This window comes from Onychomys torridus, chromosome 7 (genome assembly GCF_903995425.1).
Source record: "Onychomys torridus chromosome 7, mOncTor1.1, whole genome shotgun sequence".
NCBI classification, from domain to species: domain Eukaryota; kingdom Metazoa; phylum Chordata; class Mammalia; order Rodentia; family Cricetidae; genus Onychomys; species Onychomys torridus.
This window is the reverse complement of record NC_050449.1, coordinates 39,090,852-39,107,264: the sequence shown is the minus strand read 5'-3', so window position 1 is coordinate 39,107,264 and position 16,413 is coordinate 39,090,852. Positions and strand designations below refer to the sequence as shown.

Here is a 16,413-nt window from a genome sequence, read left to right as displayed (position 1 = left end):
GCCACTAGGAGGTCCTTTTGGGGTAGCAGGAAGCAGGAGCAGGTCCTGCATGGTCATGGTACTCCATCACACAGAGGTTGGTACTCCCAAAGTCTCCTAGGGCTGCAGAAGGCTCCTGACTCACCGATGACTGTGAGGATGCCGTTGGCCTCTGCTGACCCGAAGGTGTTAGTGACCTCACAGATGTAGGTGCCACTGTCCTCAGTGCGCAGGTCACTGATGGTCAGCCCTGTGATACGCTTAGCCCAGCGGCTGTCAGCAGGGAGGGGCCGGCCATCTTTGAGCCAGCGGATGGCAGGGATGGGGTAGCCAGAGGCAGCACAGGGCAGCTCCACTGCATGGCCGGTCCACACTTCTTGGGAGTGGAAGCCATCCAGGATTGTGGGGATGGACTCTGCTGGGTCTGCAAGAAGAGAGGATCAGTAATTGAGACCATCCTGGGCGGAGGAAATAGGAGTAAGGTGAGGGAAGCAAGACCTCCAGACAGAAGTCCCTTCCCCATGCTTACAGAGAGCAGGTTCCAGGGTGGCAGCATTTCCTGAGGAGTGCATGTGTCCTCCATGTGTGTGCCTAGACCAGGCTGATCCCTGAGAACCATGCTGTGAGCCAGGCTGTGAGGATGGCTGAGGACATGGCAGAGCTCAAAACCATAGGGTCAGAATGAATGACAAAGGAGGACACGTGTGACAGCTGTCTTCACCCTGGTCTCAGGACTTGACAGTGGTATCTACATTGTGCAGTTGTCGGTGGGCCTCTGTCTGGGCCTCAAACCAGACTGGAGATAACTGAAAAATGGGTGAACGGTTGGGGCACCCTGCCCTGTCTTGAAGTTTTGGTTCTGAGCCTAAGTCAGCTCTTTGATCCCTTGTCTTGCCTTCTGCTCATATTCTGGGCAGGCTCAGAGTGACTGGTTCATGTGTCAGAGACCAGAACAGCATAGGAGTAAAGCCGAGAGAAGCCAGCACCAGTGAAACCTGTGACCCCAGATGGTGGAAGACCCAAGCCCCAGTGGCTGAGATGTCCGGGTCCTTTATGAGTGTTCCTGTCTACTCTCTGAGTCCAACTCTTCACGGGCAGGCGTTTCTGGGATTCTGGCCCTCGGGTCCCATCTCTGCTGTCAAGGGTCCACCATTTCTTCTGTATAGCACACCTCCATTTTTTTTCTTTTTAGACGGGGTTTCTAGCCAAGATTGGCCTTAAACTCACATCACCAAGGATGACCTTGAACTTCAAAAAAATTAATACAGTGTGTGAGAGTGAGTGCATGTGCTTGTATGCACTTTTGAGCACACGAGTATTCATGTGCCATGGGTCATGTGTTGAAGACAGAGAACTACTCCCCCCCCCCCCCCCGCCCGAGTCAGGGTTTCCCTGTGTAGCTTTGCGCCTTTCCTGGAACTCACTTGGTAGCCCAGGCTGGCCTCGAACTCACAGAGATCCGCCTGCCTCTGCCTCCCGAGTGCTGGGATTAAAGGCATGCACCACCACCGCCCGGCGAAGTCAGAGAACTCCTTACAGTAGTTGAGTCTTCTCCTTCCACTGTATGGGCCCTAGGGATCTAACTCAGGTTGTCAGGCTTGGTGGCACCTTTACCACTGGGCCATCTTACTGCCCCACGATCTTGAATTCTTGGTCATCTGGCCTTTGCCCCATGAGTCTTGGGATTACAGGCATGTGCCACCATGCCTACTTTATTCTGTGCTTGAGATCCAACCCAGGGCATCCTCTATGAGAAGCAGGCACTTTACTAACGGAGTTGTATCCCCAGGTTTCCCCAGCACACCCTTCTTTGCTCTCTGCTTAGCAGTCCAGGCTTATCCCAAGTGCTTGGCGACCCTCCCCTCTTATCCTCTTGAGTGCAGGGATTCCCAGGCACGAGCTCCCAGATCTGGCTTTTAGATTGACTCTCTCAAAGCTGTCTACAACCCAGCTCTGGCTGTGGCCTGTCCTAGCCTCACTCCACACCTAGGCAAGCTGGGTCACCCAGACATCCAGCCAGCCTGCTCTGCACAGCCCACTCTGACTCATTGATCCCAAGCCAGCCTCAGCGGTTTCTCAGTCACACCTCCGCCCTAACTGCTGTCCCTCTCTCTGGACTCCCATGGAGCTTCCTTTTTCTTCTATCCTTTTCAAACAATTCTTTTTCTTTTTATTAAAAAAACAAAACAAAACAAAACAAAAAATGGGACATTATTATTATTATTTTTGAACAGATAATATATGCAGGTGCAAAGCTTCAGGAAGCCGAAGAGCATAGATGGAAAAGGGGCCTCCCCCAGCCCCTGGCCTGAGCCTGCTGTCTGCCCCTTGAGGCCACAACTGCCGCTACCTGTCTTTCTTTTTTTAATGGCAGCTGCCGCAGGCCAGGCATCCATCTTCCCAGAAGACAGCCAGGCTTCTTGAGGCAGTGTTGACCTGTGATATCCCTCTTGTGGCCAGCGTGGAGCAGGGTTCTTGCCTGTTGAACCTTCCATTTCTCGTGTGTGTGTGTGTGTGTGTGTGTGTGTGTGTGTGTGTGTGTGTGTGCGCGCGCGTGGACACTCAGGAATGAAGATGGGCCAGTGAACTGAGTTTGCTGGATAAACTCCACACTGAGGATTTTATGAACTAGAGCTGCATTCAGAGAACACAGAGAGATGAGGTTGCTGAGACCAGAGAAGTGTGGGGACCAGCTCAGAACCACATGGCAGATCAGAGTTCTGAAAGCAGGTTGTCCATATCCTTGTGCAGCAGATGGGGCCCCAGATGGAAGACTCTAACATGCTCAATCTTGTTCGGGGGTGAACAGGGGAGCTTGTGACCCCCCACACTCCCTTCACCAGTGGGGCCATCTGCTCTTTTCTTTTGCCCCTTGGAGAGAGGTGAGACCTGGAGTCTTTCTGGGAGATAGACTTTCCAGAAGGTTCTTCTTTGTCTCTACCTGTGGCTGGGACTCAGAAGGCCCAAATGCCAGCCCTATGTGCTTTCTAGTCTGCCCTGAGACTTTGGGTGAGTCTCATGACTTCTGCACTGGGTGTCTTCTCTGCACACAGCGGAGGTGACTATGGTACCTCTGTGTCTGATGGTATTTTCCTAGGCACGCACGGCAGGATGCATGCTACGGTGCCTCACAGGCACAGGAGGTGCAGATGCAGCGGTGATTGTCATTTGATGCTCATCTTCTCCCGGTGCCAGACTGTCCTCTCCCCTCCCCCACCCCAGTGGGGATGGTTGATTGGTTGGGATCAACAGAGCCAGTGCCAGAGAAGAATTACTCAATGTGACACTTAATTGATGCGAAATACACAAATTCCATGGCACAGGGCAGAATTTACAAGCGGAGGGGCTGCCAGGGTGGTGGAGGAGGTAGGGGGAGAGAATTAATCACTGAGGCCCAGGCGTGAAATTAAATTCAGGGGGGGTGGTGGTTGTGGTAGCAGGGAAAAGAAGCCTTTTTCATTACGGGGGAGCAGAGAAGTAAAGGGCCATGGGGTGTACACGTGACATCCTGGGGGACTAGGCGCTGCCAGCATGGGCACTGGGCTGGGAAAAGACAGATAGCCCTGCCTGAGGTTGTGGTGCCCCAGGTCAGGCTGCTAGCATGTCCTGTGATGTCTGGGTCAAGGCTGGAACCAGGGCACATGGTGTCTACTCCATGACTGTCCTGCATGTGTTGGGGGACAGGAAGCTGGTTTTATATCCTGTCTGGACCTCAATCTCTGTCTTAAGGTGAGGAGGCCCATACTAGGTTGTCTGGGATGCCAGTGCTCCATTGAATGCTTGGGGGAAACTCTCTAGAAAGCCCTAAGTCATGTGGGGCAGGTGTTATCTTGGAGGATTTGGGGGAGACTTAGACTCTTTGTAACTGTCCTGTTTGACTTAGAAAACAGAAAAATAAAAGTTGCCCACTTTTGTCCCTGCCTTGGGAATGGGATAGGAATGGAGGAGGGGAACAGTGCAGAAACAGCAGGGTAATGATGCGGCTCTCCCTGCCAAAGCTGCAGCCTGACTTCTGGAGGCTTCACAGGCATCAGGTACCATTGAACTCCACACACTGTAGCCTGTGACCTTCTTATGACTGCCCAGATAACTGTATTTGCCATTCTTGGTTCTCAGACCAGGGAGTGGAGGTCGGAGACTCTATGGGATGTTTGGTAGCACAGCTCACAAGGAGCCTTTTGCCTTCTTGCACCATCTCCAGCCCAAGGGGCAGCCGCTTCTGGTTCCTCTCACCTTTGTATGAGGGGAATCCTTTCAGGACCTCATCGGCCCTGGCCTTAGAATTGATGGAGCAGATACTTCCTTAGGACAGGCTGGGCTTAGGGGTAGTGGGGGCGGTGAGCTGGTGAGCCTGGAGGTCGCAGCTCTCCTGATGCCGTTCCCCACTTCCCTCTTATATCACTTGCATTTTTGCAGAGACAAGCAGCTTGCAGACAAGCTGCCTTGTCACATCCTATCACATCAGGGCCCTGTGTCACTGCATGGTCTCCCTCCCCGCTGTTCCCTTCCCTCCAGCATCTCCCTTCCTGTCCTCTACTTCCCTTTGCCTCTGTGTCTCTCTGGTCCAGGTCCAGGTCTCCTCTCCTGGCCACTACTCCCTCTGAGCCCAGGCCCCTCTCCTCCGGGGTTCACCTTTGTATCTGACCTCTGTTCCTTAAGGTAGGGTCTTATGTCTGAGTCCTGGGGGGCATGGTTTCTCTCTTACTGTTCCCCTACTGTGCCTTCTACCCACCATGGTGGTGTAGGACAAGAAAGAGAAAAGCTGGCACAGCCTCCAGCTTCTAGAATCTGTTCTTTTGAGGGACCCTGCTAATTCTCACACCTTACCCCCAAAGCTGGAGATCCAACCATCAGAGCAGAGAATGAAGTGCTTGATGGAGGAGAGCAAAGCAGCCTGCAAGAGAAGGTTTCTGGGCCTCCCACCCCTGCACTGTATGAGAAGCATGCAAATGAGATGCAAAACACCATGCAAACAAGGCCCGGTAATTTGGAAGCAAACCACTCCAATGCAGCACACTCTGAATTGGCTGCAGATCCAAAAGTCCTACCAAATGGTCTCTGCTCTGGCCCAGTGTCATTCCCCTCACACAGAAGCACAGTTTCCATTGGTGCTCATTAATGCCATAAATGTTTACTTGGTACCTATTGTGTGCTACAACAGGACCAGACATCAGAGACACGAGGGTCACACTGGGGAGCCTGGTTATTGCCTCCCGATTTCTGTCCTCTTTATCTTGCTGGGCAGGTGAGATGGGGTCCGGGGAGTCACCCCTTGATAAAGGCTGACCTCTGCAAGCTACAGATGGCAGAAGCAGGCAGAGGGGCTGAGTCCTTCCATAGGGCCTGGAGTGGGGCATTACATCGTGGTTTGAATCCTCCCAAAGTGAAGTTCTATCAGTTCATTCTCCCTCTAAAAGCCATTCCATCCCCACCTCCTCAAGGCAGGGATGCTTCAACTACAGGTCAAAAGCCCCCAGGAAGTTGTGATCGCCATTCTGTGGGTTGCAATCAGCACTGGGAAAAATCAAAATAGCATGGGATGCAATAGAAAACATTAGATGCTGAGGATGTAGAGCTGGTTGTGTGCTTGTCTAGCATGTCCTGGGTTTGACCCTCAACACAGCATCAATCCAGAGTGGTGGCACATTTATAATCCCCGTGCTCAGGAGATGGAGGCAGGTGAATCAGAAGTTCAAGGGCATCCTCACACCAGTCTGAAGACTCAGACTTGATGAGATTCAGTCTCAGAAAACAAAAAGACAAAACTGGATCAAACCTGACAAACACCAAAACCTATGCTGCAGAAAGTATCAGAAACTTGGTGTGATGACACATGCTTGTGATCCCAGAATTTGGGAAGCTGAGACAAGAAGATCACCACATGTTTCAGGTCAGCCATCTCTAAAAGACTCCCCTCCCCTTGCAAAGGAAGTATCAGAGCCTGTGGTGACAGTGTGGGGAAAATTTCAGTATGCATTGTACAGGTGATGTAAGAACATCTGTCTGTGGATGGATGGATGGATGGATGGATGTCAAAAACTTGGAGCTACTAGTGGAGAAAGCTTTATGAAGGGAGCCATATGCCTTTCCCCTTCTTTGCCAGAGGTGGTGTGTGGGTGTTCTGCTGACCCTCCCTGCCTTCAGCGGAAGAGTACTACAGCCAGAGGGACTAGAGTGTGAATTCTGACTGGGCCTCCCAACTGGTTCAATAGCTCAGGCAGGCCACTGGACTCCCGTAGGAAATACAGAACATTACACACACCTCACAGGGCTGTGGATGTTGACCAGGCAGCACATGGAGGGCTACCTGATACACAGGGCGCAGCACACATCCTCCATCTTTCCTCAGACACCACAATCACCCCAGAACAAGAATCTCTTAGTTACATTTATCATTTATGTTATACATGCTCTCCAATGCTGTGAGGTAGCCTCCAACAAAGTACACACACACACACACACACACACACACACACACACACACCCCACCACCACCACCACCAACAACAACAACACCAACAATAACAACAACCAACCAACCAACCAACCAACCAACCAACCAACCAACCAAACAACGAACCAACCAACCAACCAACCAACCAACCAAACAAACAAACAAACAAACAAACAAAAAACCCAGGATCTTTGGGAATACTTAGAGACACAAGGAAACAAAAAACCCTACAGATTTTAATGATGAGTTTCCTGACAAGGATGGCAAACAGAGGAAGTGGCGGTGGCCGAGGGAATGGAGAGGGTAATTCTGCCTGAGAACCAAAACTTAAATCAGACACATGGAAACGTTTTCAATCCTCCAGGAGAGCCAGGTGTGGTCTGGCAGTGGTTCCTGGACTGAAGAAACCTCCAGAAAAGCTCTTACATCAAGGCTACTTGTAGTGGATAGCCATCCCAGCATTGGCCTGGAAGTTCCAACCCCCATTGAGGCTTCGGTAATGGTCACGCCCACAAGGCGGGGCAGAGGAGGGAGCGGAAGACCGAGGATCTAGAGGAGGTCACGCTCTTGGTTCCGGGACCCCTGGACGCTGGAGGTAGACCGAGCAGAGTTCTCCAGAGAACACTGCCTGACTGCGCTATACCTTTGTCAGACCCTGCAACCTACCCCTTCATTTGTAAGTTACCCCACAAAATAAACCTCCCTTTTAACTACGTGGAGTGGCCTTAATAATTTCACCAATAGCTACTTGACCCAAGCTGGATGAAGACTAGCCCAGGGGTATCTCTGTCCACGATTGTTACTTTCTTTTTCAGAGTGGACACATAGGGCATCCCATATTCATGGAGGGTCAGTGTGCCCCGGGAAAGCCGCCTACCTGTCACAGAGAGCCGAGCCCCGTTGCTCTGACGAGTTTCCCCACTGTATTTGTGCTTCGTAATGCAGCGGTAGGTGGAGAGAGCGTCTTCCTTCTGCACGTCTGAGATGTACAGCCCACCGTGTGACGTGATGGAAAACCTGTTTTCTGGAGACACAACCGGATAGAGCCTGTTACTCCTGGCTGAGGCAGTTCTGACTGGCAGGTGGCCTGCCTGGAGCCATCTTAAGCCTAGGCAGTAGAGAAAACCAGGGATGAGGCAGTGTGGCCTCACAGGTGTGCCATGGCCAATAGACAAGGCTTTTAACCACACACCAACACAATGACAAGCAGAAATGTTGGTACTCCCCCCCCCCGCCCCCACTGTTGTCACTATGTAACCCAGGCTGGTTTCAAACTCAGGACCTTCCTGCCTCTGTCTTGAAGTACGGATTGCAGTATACGCCATCACACCTGACAAGAATTGGGCTTTAGAGTCAGACCGAGTGAAATCAGTGTCTCCATTGGGGTTTTCTACTTATTAACTGTGCTATCTTGGGCATTGCTTAGCCCCCCGAGTCTTAGACATACAATAAAGTGCAGATACGCCTGCATAGGTTGGATATATCAAACATCTGCATGCAGAAAGTGCTCCCACGGTGTGGAGGAGTCCTCTCATTTCCTACCCTCCGGTAAGAGTCTGCAAAACGTCCTCATTCATCGCGCACTGGCTCCTAGAACTGCTGGTCTCCATTTTAGTGGAAGAAGTGATTGGCCCAGACTGCCATAAATCACTGGACCAGAACTTAGGGGTTCTGACTCTCAGCCTTCCTTCTATATCAAGCCAAACAAAGCCCTTGGAATTGCTGGTCTCTGTTTTAGGGGAGGAAACAAATGTGTAGTGAAGAGATTGGCCTGGACCACAGTCAGTCATGGGCCGGAACTTGGGGGTTCTGACTCCCAGGCTTCCTTCTAAGCCAAACACAAGCTTAAATTCTTTCTGCCCTGGGCCTGTGGAGAGGCAGACATAGTTATCACCAGCAGTCGATACTGTTCTTGCCTCACCATCACTGCTGGGGTTTGACAGGGAAGCAGAGTAGGCCGGCCGTGGGGCACTCACTAGGTTGCTGCTGTTGAACCTGTCCACAGGAGAGTGGCCTTCTTTGTGTAGGTTCCCCAGTGAAACCTGACTCTGAGCTGATGAGAGCTGATTTAAGGGAAGAGGTGGCCTTGGGTTGGGGAGTGGCTGGTGGCAGCCGAGGACTATGCTTACTGAGAACAGAAGAGATCAGACAGACTGGGGCCACACCTGGACTCCACTTAAGTAATAGTGCTTATCCAGGAAGGATAGTCGGGGTAGGGGAGTGATGTGAGACCATCAGATGAGTCTGTCTGCATGGCAGGCTCTAGGATGAACACTACATCCTACAAACTGGATCTTACAGAGGTCTACCTCCCTCTACCTGGGGCAGGCTCGCAGTCTCTCCCCCTACCCCAGCAAGAAGAGCTCTAGCTATGGCTCACCCTTCATGCATGCCCCAAGCATACACTTAGGGGTGATGTGTGTGTGTGTGTGTGTGTGTGTGTGTGTGTGTGTGTGTGTGTGTGCATATGCACGCTCTTGTAGACCAGAAGACAACCTTGAGTACTGCCCCTCAGCATCTGTTAATGTCTTTGGTTTTTTGTTTGTTTTGTTTTGTTTTTTTGAGAAAGTATCTTGCTGGCCTGGGATTCACCCTGTAGGCTGGGCTGGTTGGCCAGTGAACTCCAGGGACCTGCCTGTCTCCACCTCTCTGGAGCTGGGATTACTAGTGAGCACCACCACATCAGCGTCTTTGTTATATGGATTCTGGGGATTGAACTCAGGCAAGCAGTTTCCTGAATAAACACCTCCCTGGTCCATAAATTCAGTTCTGAGCATCAAGAGGTGAGGATGAAAGCCAGACACTTTCCTCCTCAGAGGCTGTAAAACTGCAGGATGACAAGTTTAATGTTCTTGACAATATCTTTGAAAAGTTTCTCTGCGCTTCTTTTGAATAAATATTTATTGATTTGTGTGTGTGTGTGTGTGTGTGTGTGTGTGTGTGTGTGTGTGTGTGTGTAGATCAAAGGACAGATTGTGGGAGTCAGTTCTCTCCTCCCACCACGTGTGTTCTGGGGGCTGGGCTCCAGTTGCCAGGCTTGGCAGCAAACACTCTTACTCACACAACCATCTCACCAGCCCTTCATAGTCATAGTCATTTCTTCAATATGGCTTTAAATAACTTCATCAATCTGGGCTCTTCTGAATGAATTTTGGTCTAGCTACAATCTTCCTAATCACTTCTCTCTTCTTTCCCCTGCCTTCTCCTCCCTCTCTCCTCTTCTCTACAGTGCCCTGGGCCAGCACCAGCCAGGCTTTTCACCAAGTGTGAAGCCCTAAACATCACATTCTGCTGATCCAGGTAGAAAAGAAAAACCCCCGACTTCATGTAACACAGCGCTCACATTTTTGGTGAGATAGTATGACGGAGGAAGCAGCGCAGTCAGCTAAAGCCCTGATATGTTCTTGTGACCCTGGCTGGTTACTTTTCTCTGCTTCCCTGTGGATTTACTCCTGGGTCATCTAGGTCATCCCATGGTCCAGCTGCCTCTTGTTGGGCATTCTCCTGGCTGATCCCACAGACACCAGCAGCTGTCCTCCTCTGGGTGACCAGGGAGACAGGCACCATGCAGAAAGTCAAAAAGGGAAGGAGGGGGCTGTCAGAGCCCCCTGCCCCCTGTGTGTTGTGATGTGACATCCTAAAGTCAAGTGTAAAAGCCCCCTGGACATCAAGTGTGAAAGCCAACTGGAACTGGGGTGCAGAGCTACTGTGGGGTGTCACTGTGGATCAGAGGATGGGGGGGGAGTTGTTGGGGGAAGCCAGGAAAGCCATCAAAGCAGTGTTAGCAGCCCTCAGGTACCCCATACCTGGTCAGCCTGAATCCTGGCGTCCTGGCCGCCAGCACCCCAGTACCCACATAGCCCTGTGCTACTGGGATTTTGCACCCAGAGTGGAGGGTGGGTGGGGTGATGCTGCTGCTGGTGGGGATCTGGGTTTCTATAGCAACCAGCAGCTGCTGCATCGGATGTTTCCCATCCTTCATTGTCCTCATTTTCCCTCCCTTCCCCCTGTGCATATTTAATTGCAGTAGCGTGTTTTCTCCCTCCCTCCCTCCGTCCCTCCCCCCCTCTCTTTCTCTCTCTCTCTCTCTCTCTCTCTCTCTCTCTCTCTCTCTCTCTCTCTCTCTCTCTCTCCAGACACAGTGTTTTGCTCCCACTTAAACAAAGGCAGGCCGCAGCCCAGAGATGCGCAGTGTGAGAGGGAGAGGAGAATCAGGGGTATTATGATAATCCCTTTGGGGGGGCTCAGCTACAATGGTTTGCACGCTTGATGAGAATCAAAAGTGGGGGTTGGGGAGTCCCTGCTGGGGACAGGAGGCTAAAGAAGTCTATGGAGGACAGCTGGAGCCTTGAACAGTGTGCTGAGCCCAGGAAGACATGGCTAGTTGTGGGCCTCAGCCAGGCCAGGACTCAATAATATGCTGGCCTCCAGTGCTATTTGATGGCCATTGTGGCATAGGGGGTGGTGGCTTGAGATAGTCTACATCTTTGGCTCCTCCTCTTAAAAGGTGTCCCTCTTCAGGAAAGCAGTGCAGCTGACCCACAGCCATTTGGAATGCCTTGAGTAGCTCTAGGGATGAGTGGGGGTGTTGGCATCAAGCTGGTGGGGTCCTCGTTACTGGACACGTGGATGACTATTCTGAATGCCAGTAGCATCCCTGTGGGTTTTTGCTTAGGCTAGAAGAGCAGGATGGGGAGCTTTGCTTAATCTTGAACTCTGCCTGTCGTATGGCACCACAGTCACCATGCTCACGGACAGGGAAGTGGTGAATGTGGCTAGTGCATCCTTTTCTTCTTTTCCTTATCACAAGACTTGTCCTGGCCCATTTTGTCATTCTCTTCTTTGGTGGCCTTGACAGAACTTCTAAATATTTATTGAACATCTGTTAGACGCTAGGTAAGAAGAGGGCAGAGCAGACGAAGGTGCACAGGTGCAGAGAATGCCCTGGAGAGATGTAGGGAGGACTAACCAATACATCTCCAGACAAGAATTGACAAGGATCACTAGTGACCTGGGGGAGATGAGAGCTCAGAAAGACCCCTCTCTAAGGCTGTTGGAGAATCAACTCTGTCCACACCTCAGCCTTGGCCACCTAGCCTGCAGAGCTGTGGAACAGCAAGTCTCTGCTGTACAAAGCCACACAGGCTGTGCATGCGGCATCTCTGGGACACTGGCATGGCACAGGCTGTCCTCTCTCAGAGCTGCATATTCATCCGAGGAGGGAGAGGATCAGGGGAGTGTTTCCACCATGTTTGTCCACTATTTTCACCCATGGAGCTTTCCAGAATCTTGTGGGTGTGGTGGAAATAGGCTTTTGGGAGATGCTAGCCTGTGGAGGAGGGGAGTCCTTAGTCAGAAACAGTTGGAAGGGCTCTGACCCCGGAGCATGGGCAATTCCATTCTTTAGGAGAATGAGGAATGGACAGAACACACAGGTTGTGGTCTCAGGAATGTGGGGGAGTTATATGGGGCTCCAGCCAGCAGGCTTCAAGGCTGCATCTTATGAAGGAGACAGGTGGGCCTGGCTTTTGGCTGCTTCTTAGGATCCTGGAATCTTGCTGTAAGGGCTTGTGCAAGCATGCTCATTTGTGAATGTGTGTGTGTGTGTGTGTGTGTGTGTGTGTGTGTGTGTGTGTGTTACATATTAGTATGAGAGCATGTGAAGACCAGAGATCCATACATCAGCATGTCCTTGCTGTCTCTCTCATTTGAGTCTGGATGTCTCACCCTGGAGCTACCAGTTCCACTAAGCTGTCAGGCCACTGAGCTCCAGGGATCTGTTTCTGTTCCCCAGTGCTGGGATTAAGGTACACAAGGCATGCCTGGCTTTTTATGTGGATGCTAGGGATCCGAACTCATGTCCTCATGCCTCTTTAGGCTAGGGAGCAGGAGTCTGAGAACAACAAGCCCCTCCTAAGTTTAGGTGACAGTGTCTTCCCTGTCATCTCCCAGAAGGTCAGAGCGCTGTGCCACAGGGAGTCCTGCAGCTTCAGAATTTACTGAGACTTGATTGATGGAGACTCCATGATAGCCAGAGGGCTTGACAGAAGAAGCCAGCTTCTGAAGAGGATGGCCTCTTGTTCTCTGCCCTCTGGGAGGCACCAGGGACACAGGAGGCTGAGACTGGCTGAGGGTTGGGGGAGGGAGTAAACTGTGCAGACCCTGCCGTAGCCTCTGCAAGAAACAAGATAAGCTTTGCAGCTCCCAACCCAGACCGTTTCCACCTTTGCCTCCCGAGCCTGTCTCCAACCCACACCCAGACTGATGCTTTCAACCCAAGGCAGATTACCTGATGCATTAGTGAGAATCCCTCAGTGGGACCCTGTTTCACCCAAAGTGATAGCAGTGGTTGCCATGGTATAGACACTCAGCAGAGGTTTCCAGGAGGAGTGAGCAACCTCTAACCACCAAGGAGGAAGTGACCAAGTCTGATGCTGGCTGTACACTCACCTCCTCCAGGAAGCCCTTCTGGGTTTTTGAGAGTATCTATATCTGCTACAACTCGCCACTGCCTCTGCTGAACCCACTGGACTTTTATTTGTTTGAGATAGTCTCTCAATCTTTTTTTTAAATTAAATATATTTATTAAATATTTTTTTCATTTTACATACCAACCCCAGTTCCCCATCCCTCCCATTCTCCCGCCTCCTTACCTCCCTCCCACTCTACCCTCATCCACTCCTCAGAGTGGGTAAGGCCTCCAATGGTAGTCAACAAAGTCTGGCATACCAAGTTGAAGGGGAGCCTAGCCCCTCCCCATTGTATCAAGGCTGAGCAAGGTATCCCACCACAGGGAATGGGTTCCAAAAAAGCCAGTTCATGCAACTGGGATAAGTCCTGTTCCTGCTGCCAGGGACCCCACAAACAGATCAAGCCACACAACTGTCACCCACATTCAGTGGGCCTAGTTTGGTCCCATGCAGGTTCCTAGGCTGTTAGTCCAGAGTCAGTGAGCTCCAACTAGCACCGGTCAGCTGTCTCTGTGGGTTCCCCATCATGATCTTGACCCCTTCTCCCCCTCCTCCTCCTCCTCCTCCTCCTCCTCCTTCTTCTTCTTCTTCTTCTTCTTCTTCTGGAGCTGAGGATCGAACCCAGGGCCTTTTGCTTGCTAGGCAAGCGCTCTACCACTGAGCTAAATCCCCAACCCTGGGAGGTCTTAAATACAGACTTACAGCATAATGGGAGAACCCAGGTGGGTAGAAGTTCGCTTCTGATTTTTTTTTTTTTGGAGCTGAGGATCGAACCCCAAGCCTTGTGCTTGCTAGTCCAGTGCTCTACCACTGAGCTAAACCCCCAACCCCGCTTCTGATGTTTTACAATCTTGCATCTAAACTGTTAACGCCCAATATGCTGGATACACAGACAAGGAGCTTCCCTTAAGCATTCAGGAGGGTGGAATTTTGCAGGGAATTAGCATAGGGGTAATATCATGGTCAAGGTCAGCAAGCAATGCAACAGTTACCCAAAATGGGAGCCAGGGCCCTACAGATCCCCTCCTATAACTAAAAAATGAGCTTCTGACTTAGGTTGCATGGGATGTCAGCAGGTCACCTTACCCGTCATGGACACACCTGTTCAGGCCACACAGGTACTCTGTCTTAGGTTGGTGAGCACCCCCCAGGAATTACCCATCTCTGAATACTCATTATCATACAGGCTCTATTGTGTGAGAGCTGCAGAGTTAACTGTTGCCAAAGATCTCAAAGTGGCGCTGGGCTTGCAATCTGTGTGTTGGGCTTGCAATCTGTGTGTTCGATACAGAAAAGACCAACAGAAGTCTTAACCCACCCATAGTCGGTAGGCTAAAGGCAACTGTAGGCTCTCAATCTTAAGCCCAGGCTGGCCAGAAATTCATTATACACTCCAAGCTGATCCCACATTCATAGGATTCCTTCTGCCTCAGCCTCCCAAATGCTGGATTACACATGTGAACCACATTAAAATTATTGTTTTGAGTATGTAAAAGTCAAGACTCTGCAACATGGAAGTTTGTCATAAACAAACAAACAAACAAGTAAACACCCCCCCCCACCCACCCAATCTTGCAATTCTACTTTCAGGAAGCAGGCCTTAAAAGGTTTGTACACTATATTCATAGCAGCGCTGATCACAGCAGCAAAGAGGATTCACTGATAGATAAGGGGGTAAACCAACCATGTGCTATAGTACTTTGGAATATTATTCAGCCTTAAAAAGCAAGGACATGTTGATTCTATTTTCACCATGGATGGACTTTGAGGATATCATGATACAAGCAGGAGAAGCCATATCCCAAAAGACAAATATGCTGCATGTCTATTCAGATGAGGTTTTGTAAGTAGTCACCCACATAGAGACAGAAAGCAGAATGGTTAGTGCCTAGACTTGGAGAAAGGGAAAAGGGAGGGTGTAGTTAGTGAACACAGAGCTTCAGTTTTATGAAGTAAAATTGAGCTTAAATGGGGCAGAATGATGGTGGCATCTTTTTTCCAGCATGGTTGTATCTCTAAGGCCAGAACCTGGTGCTTGAGGCAGAGGCTCACACTCTAAGAGTGGGATAGCATCCCAGGAATCCTCTGCCCCATAGATGTGACAGGGTGTTTAGCTGGGGCCCTGGAGGAGGGCCCCATGCTTTGAACCTGTAGCCAGGCAGCCACTTGGGCATCCCTCATGGGTACCGTGCATCTTGGCTTGGTGAGGGATCCAGGCTGAGCTTATGAAGTTTTTAGTTTGTGTCAAGCCCGTCAAGAAAGACACCCTGAGGCACATGCATCCATGATCTTGGGTTCTCAGACACTAAAACCATGAAAATAAGCTCATTAGGTTCTCGGTCTGTAACATCATGCTTTGGAGGCCTGAGAAGACCTATACCTACCTACCTCACCTGCGCAGGTAGTTCACTTCCAAGAGACCCCTCCGGCACTGACATTCAGGGCACCATGAAAGTACACATCGTGGTGCAGGTGGGGAAGAGGCCCTGAGTCAGACTGTGAGCTGGGTGCAGAGAGAAAGGACAGAGGATGTGTGGAGAACACAGCTTGAGTCCTCCCATGGGTATGGGGGCTAGGACCCCAGAGAAGAGCAGGGAGGCACGAGGAGAGAAAGCAATAACTCAAGATGAGGGGTACAGGGACCCTCCCTGGGAAGTGCCTTTTAGCACAGGCAGTGCCTCATCTGCATTCTCAAAGGCTCAGACCTTGTCCATCACTGCACATTCTATCCCAGGAAAGTGAGGCAGAGGAGCATCTGGACCACAGTGGAGATGTCAGGAGAGGCCTCCTATCTCCTGTCCCATTGAATCGAGCAGCCTCAGTGGATGTAGCTGAGGCAGGAAGAGACTATGCGGGTGGGCGGCAGGTCTTGGTCCACGCAAACATGGGTGGGATAAGCACAGTCAGAAACTGTAGCTGGATCCGGAAGGTACTAGTTATAGAGGGTTTGGCAAGGACACAGTCTCCAAGTGGAAGTGAGCAGGACTGGATCCCTGCTTTCTGGACAGGGGATCCTGAGGACTAGTGTAGAAAGCATCATCTCATATTCATTGTAAGTGAAAGACCAGGCTGGGCATGCCACGCCCCTAATGAGGGCTACATAGCAACACCAAATATTCCAGGGTGGTGTGGCGGTGTGGGGGTATCAGGGGAGTAACCTCTTTCATTTTCCCTGTACTGCTTCTGTGCTGAGGGAGCAAATGGCTGCCTATCGGGGAATGCTGACAGAGTCCCTACAGGGTCTCATGCAGACTCGGTTTCTCCTACAAGGCTAGAGAGAGGGTCACATAGTTATCCCCTGAGCTGTCCTGTCTTCTGTTTAATCCAGCCCTGAGACAAGCCTAGCTCTGGGTTTGGATGACCTTGCATTCAACGTGTCGACACTTTAAGCCAGTCACCTCTGTCTCCTCCCTCTGTCAGCCATGGAGTTCTGGGAAATGAGCACATCTGGCGGGGGGAAAAAGTCCTGTGACTAAGGTATCACCGATGGGAAGCACGTATATGGAGACA

The 16,413-nt window shown here is 51.0% G+C and overlaps 1 protein-coding gene across 2 annotated transcripts in view; it reads right to left on the bottom strand.

Annotated features, from left to right (window-relative positions):
* Nucleotides 1-16,413, bottom strand: part of Dscaml1 (DS cell adhesion molecule like 1) — a 334,350-nt gene that overhangs the window by 88,067 nt on the left and 229,870 nt on the right. For both annotated transcript variants that reach the window (XM_036192440.1, XM_036192441.1), the window contains exons 4-5: nt 7,311-7,457; nt 125-403 (exon numbers count right to left, since the gene is read on the bottom strand). In XM_036192440.1, coding sequence (XP_036048333.1) covers nt 125-403; nt 7,311-7,457 — 426 coding nt within the window. The remainder of the gene's footprint in view (nt 1-124; nt 404-7,310; nt 7,458-16,413) is intronic.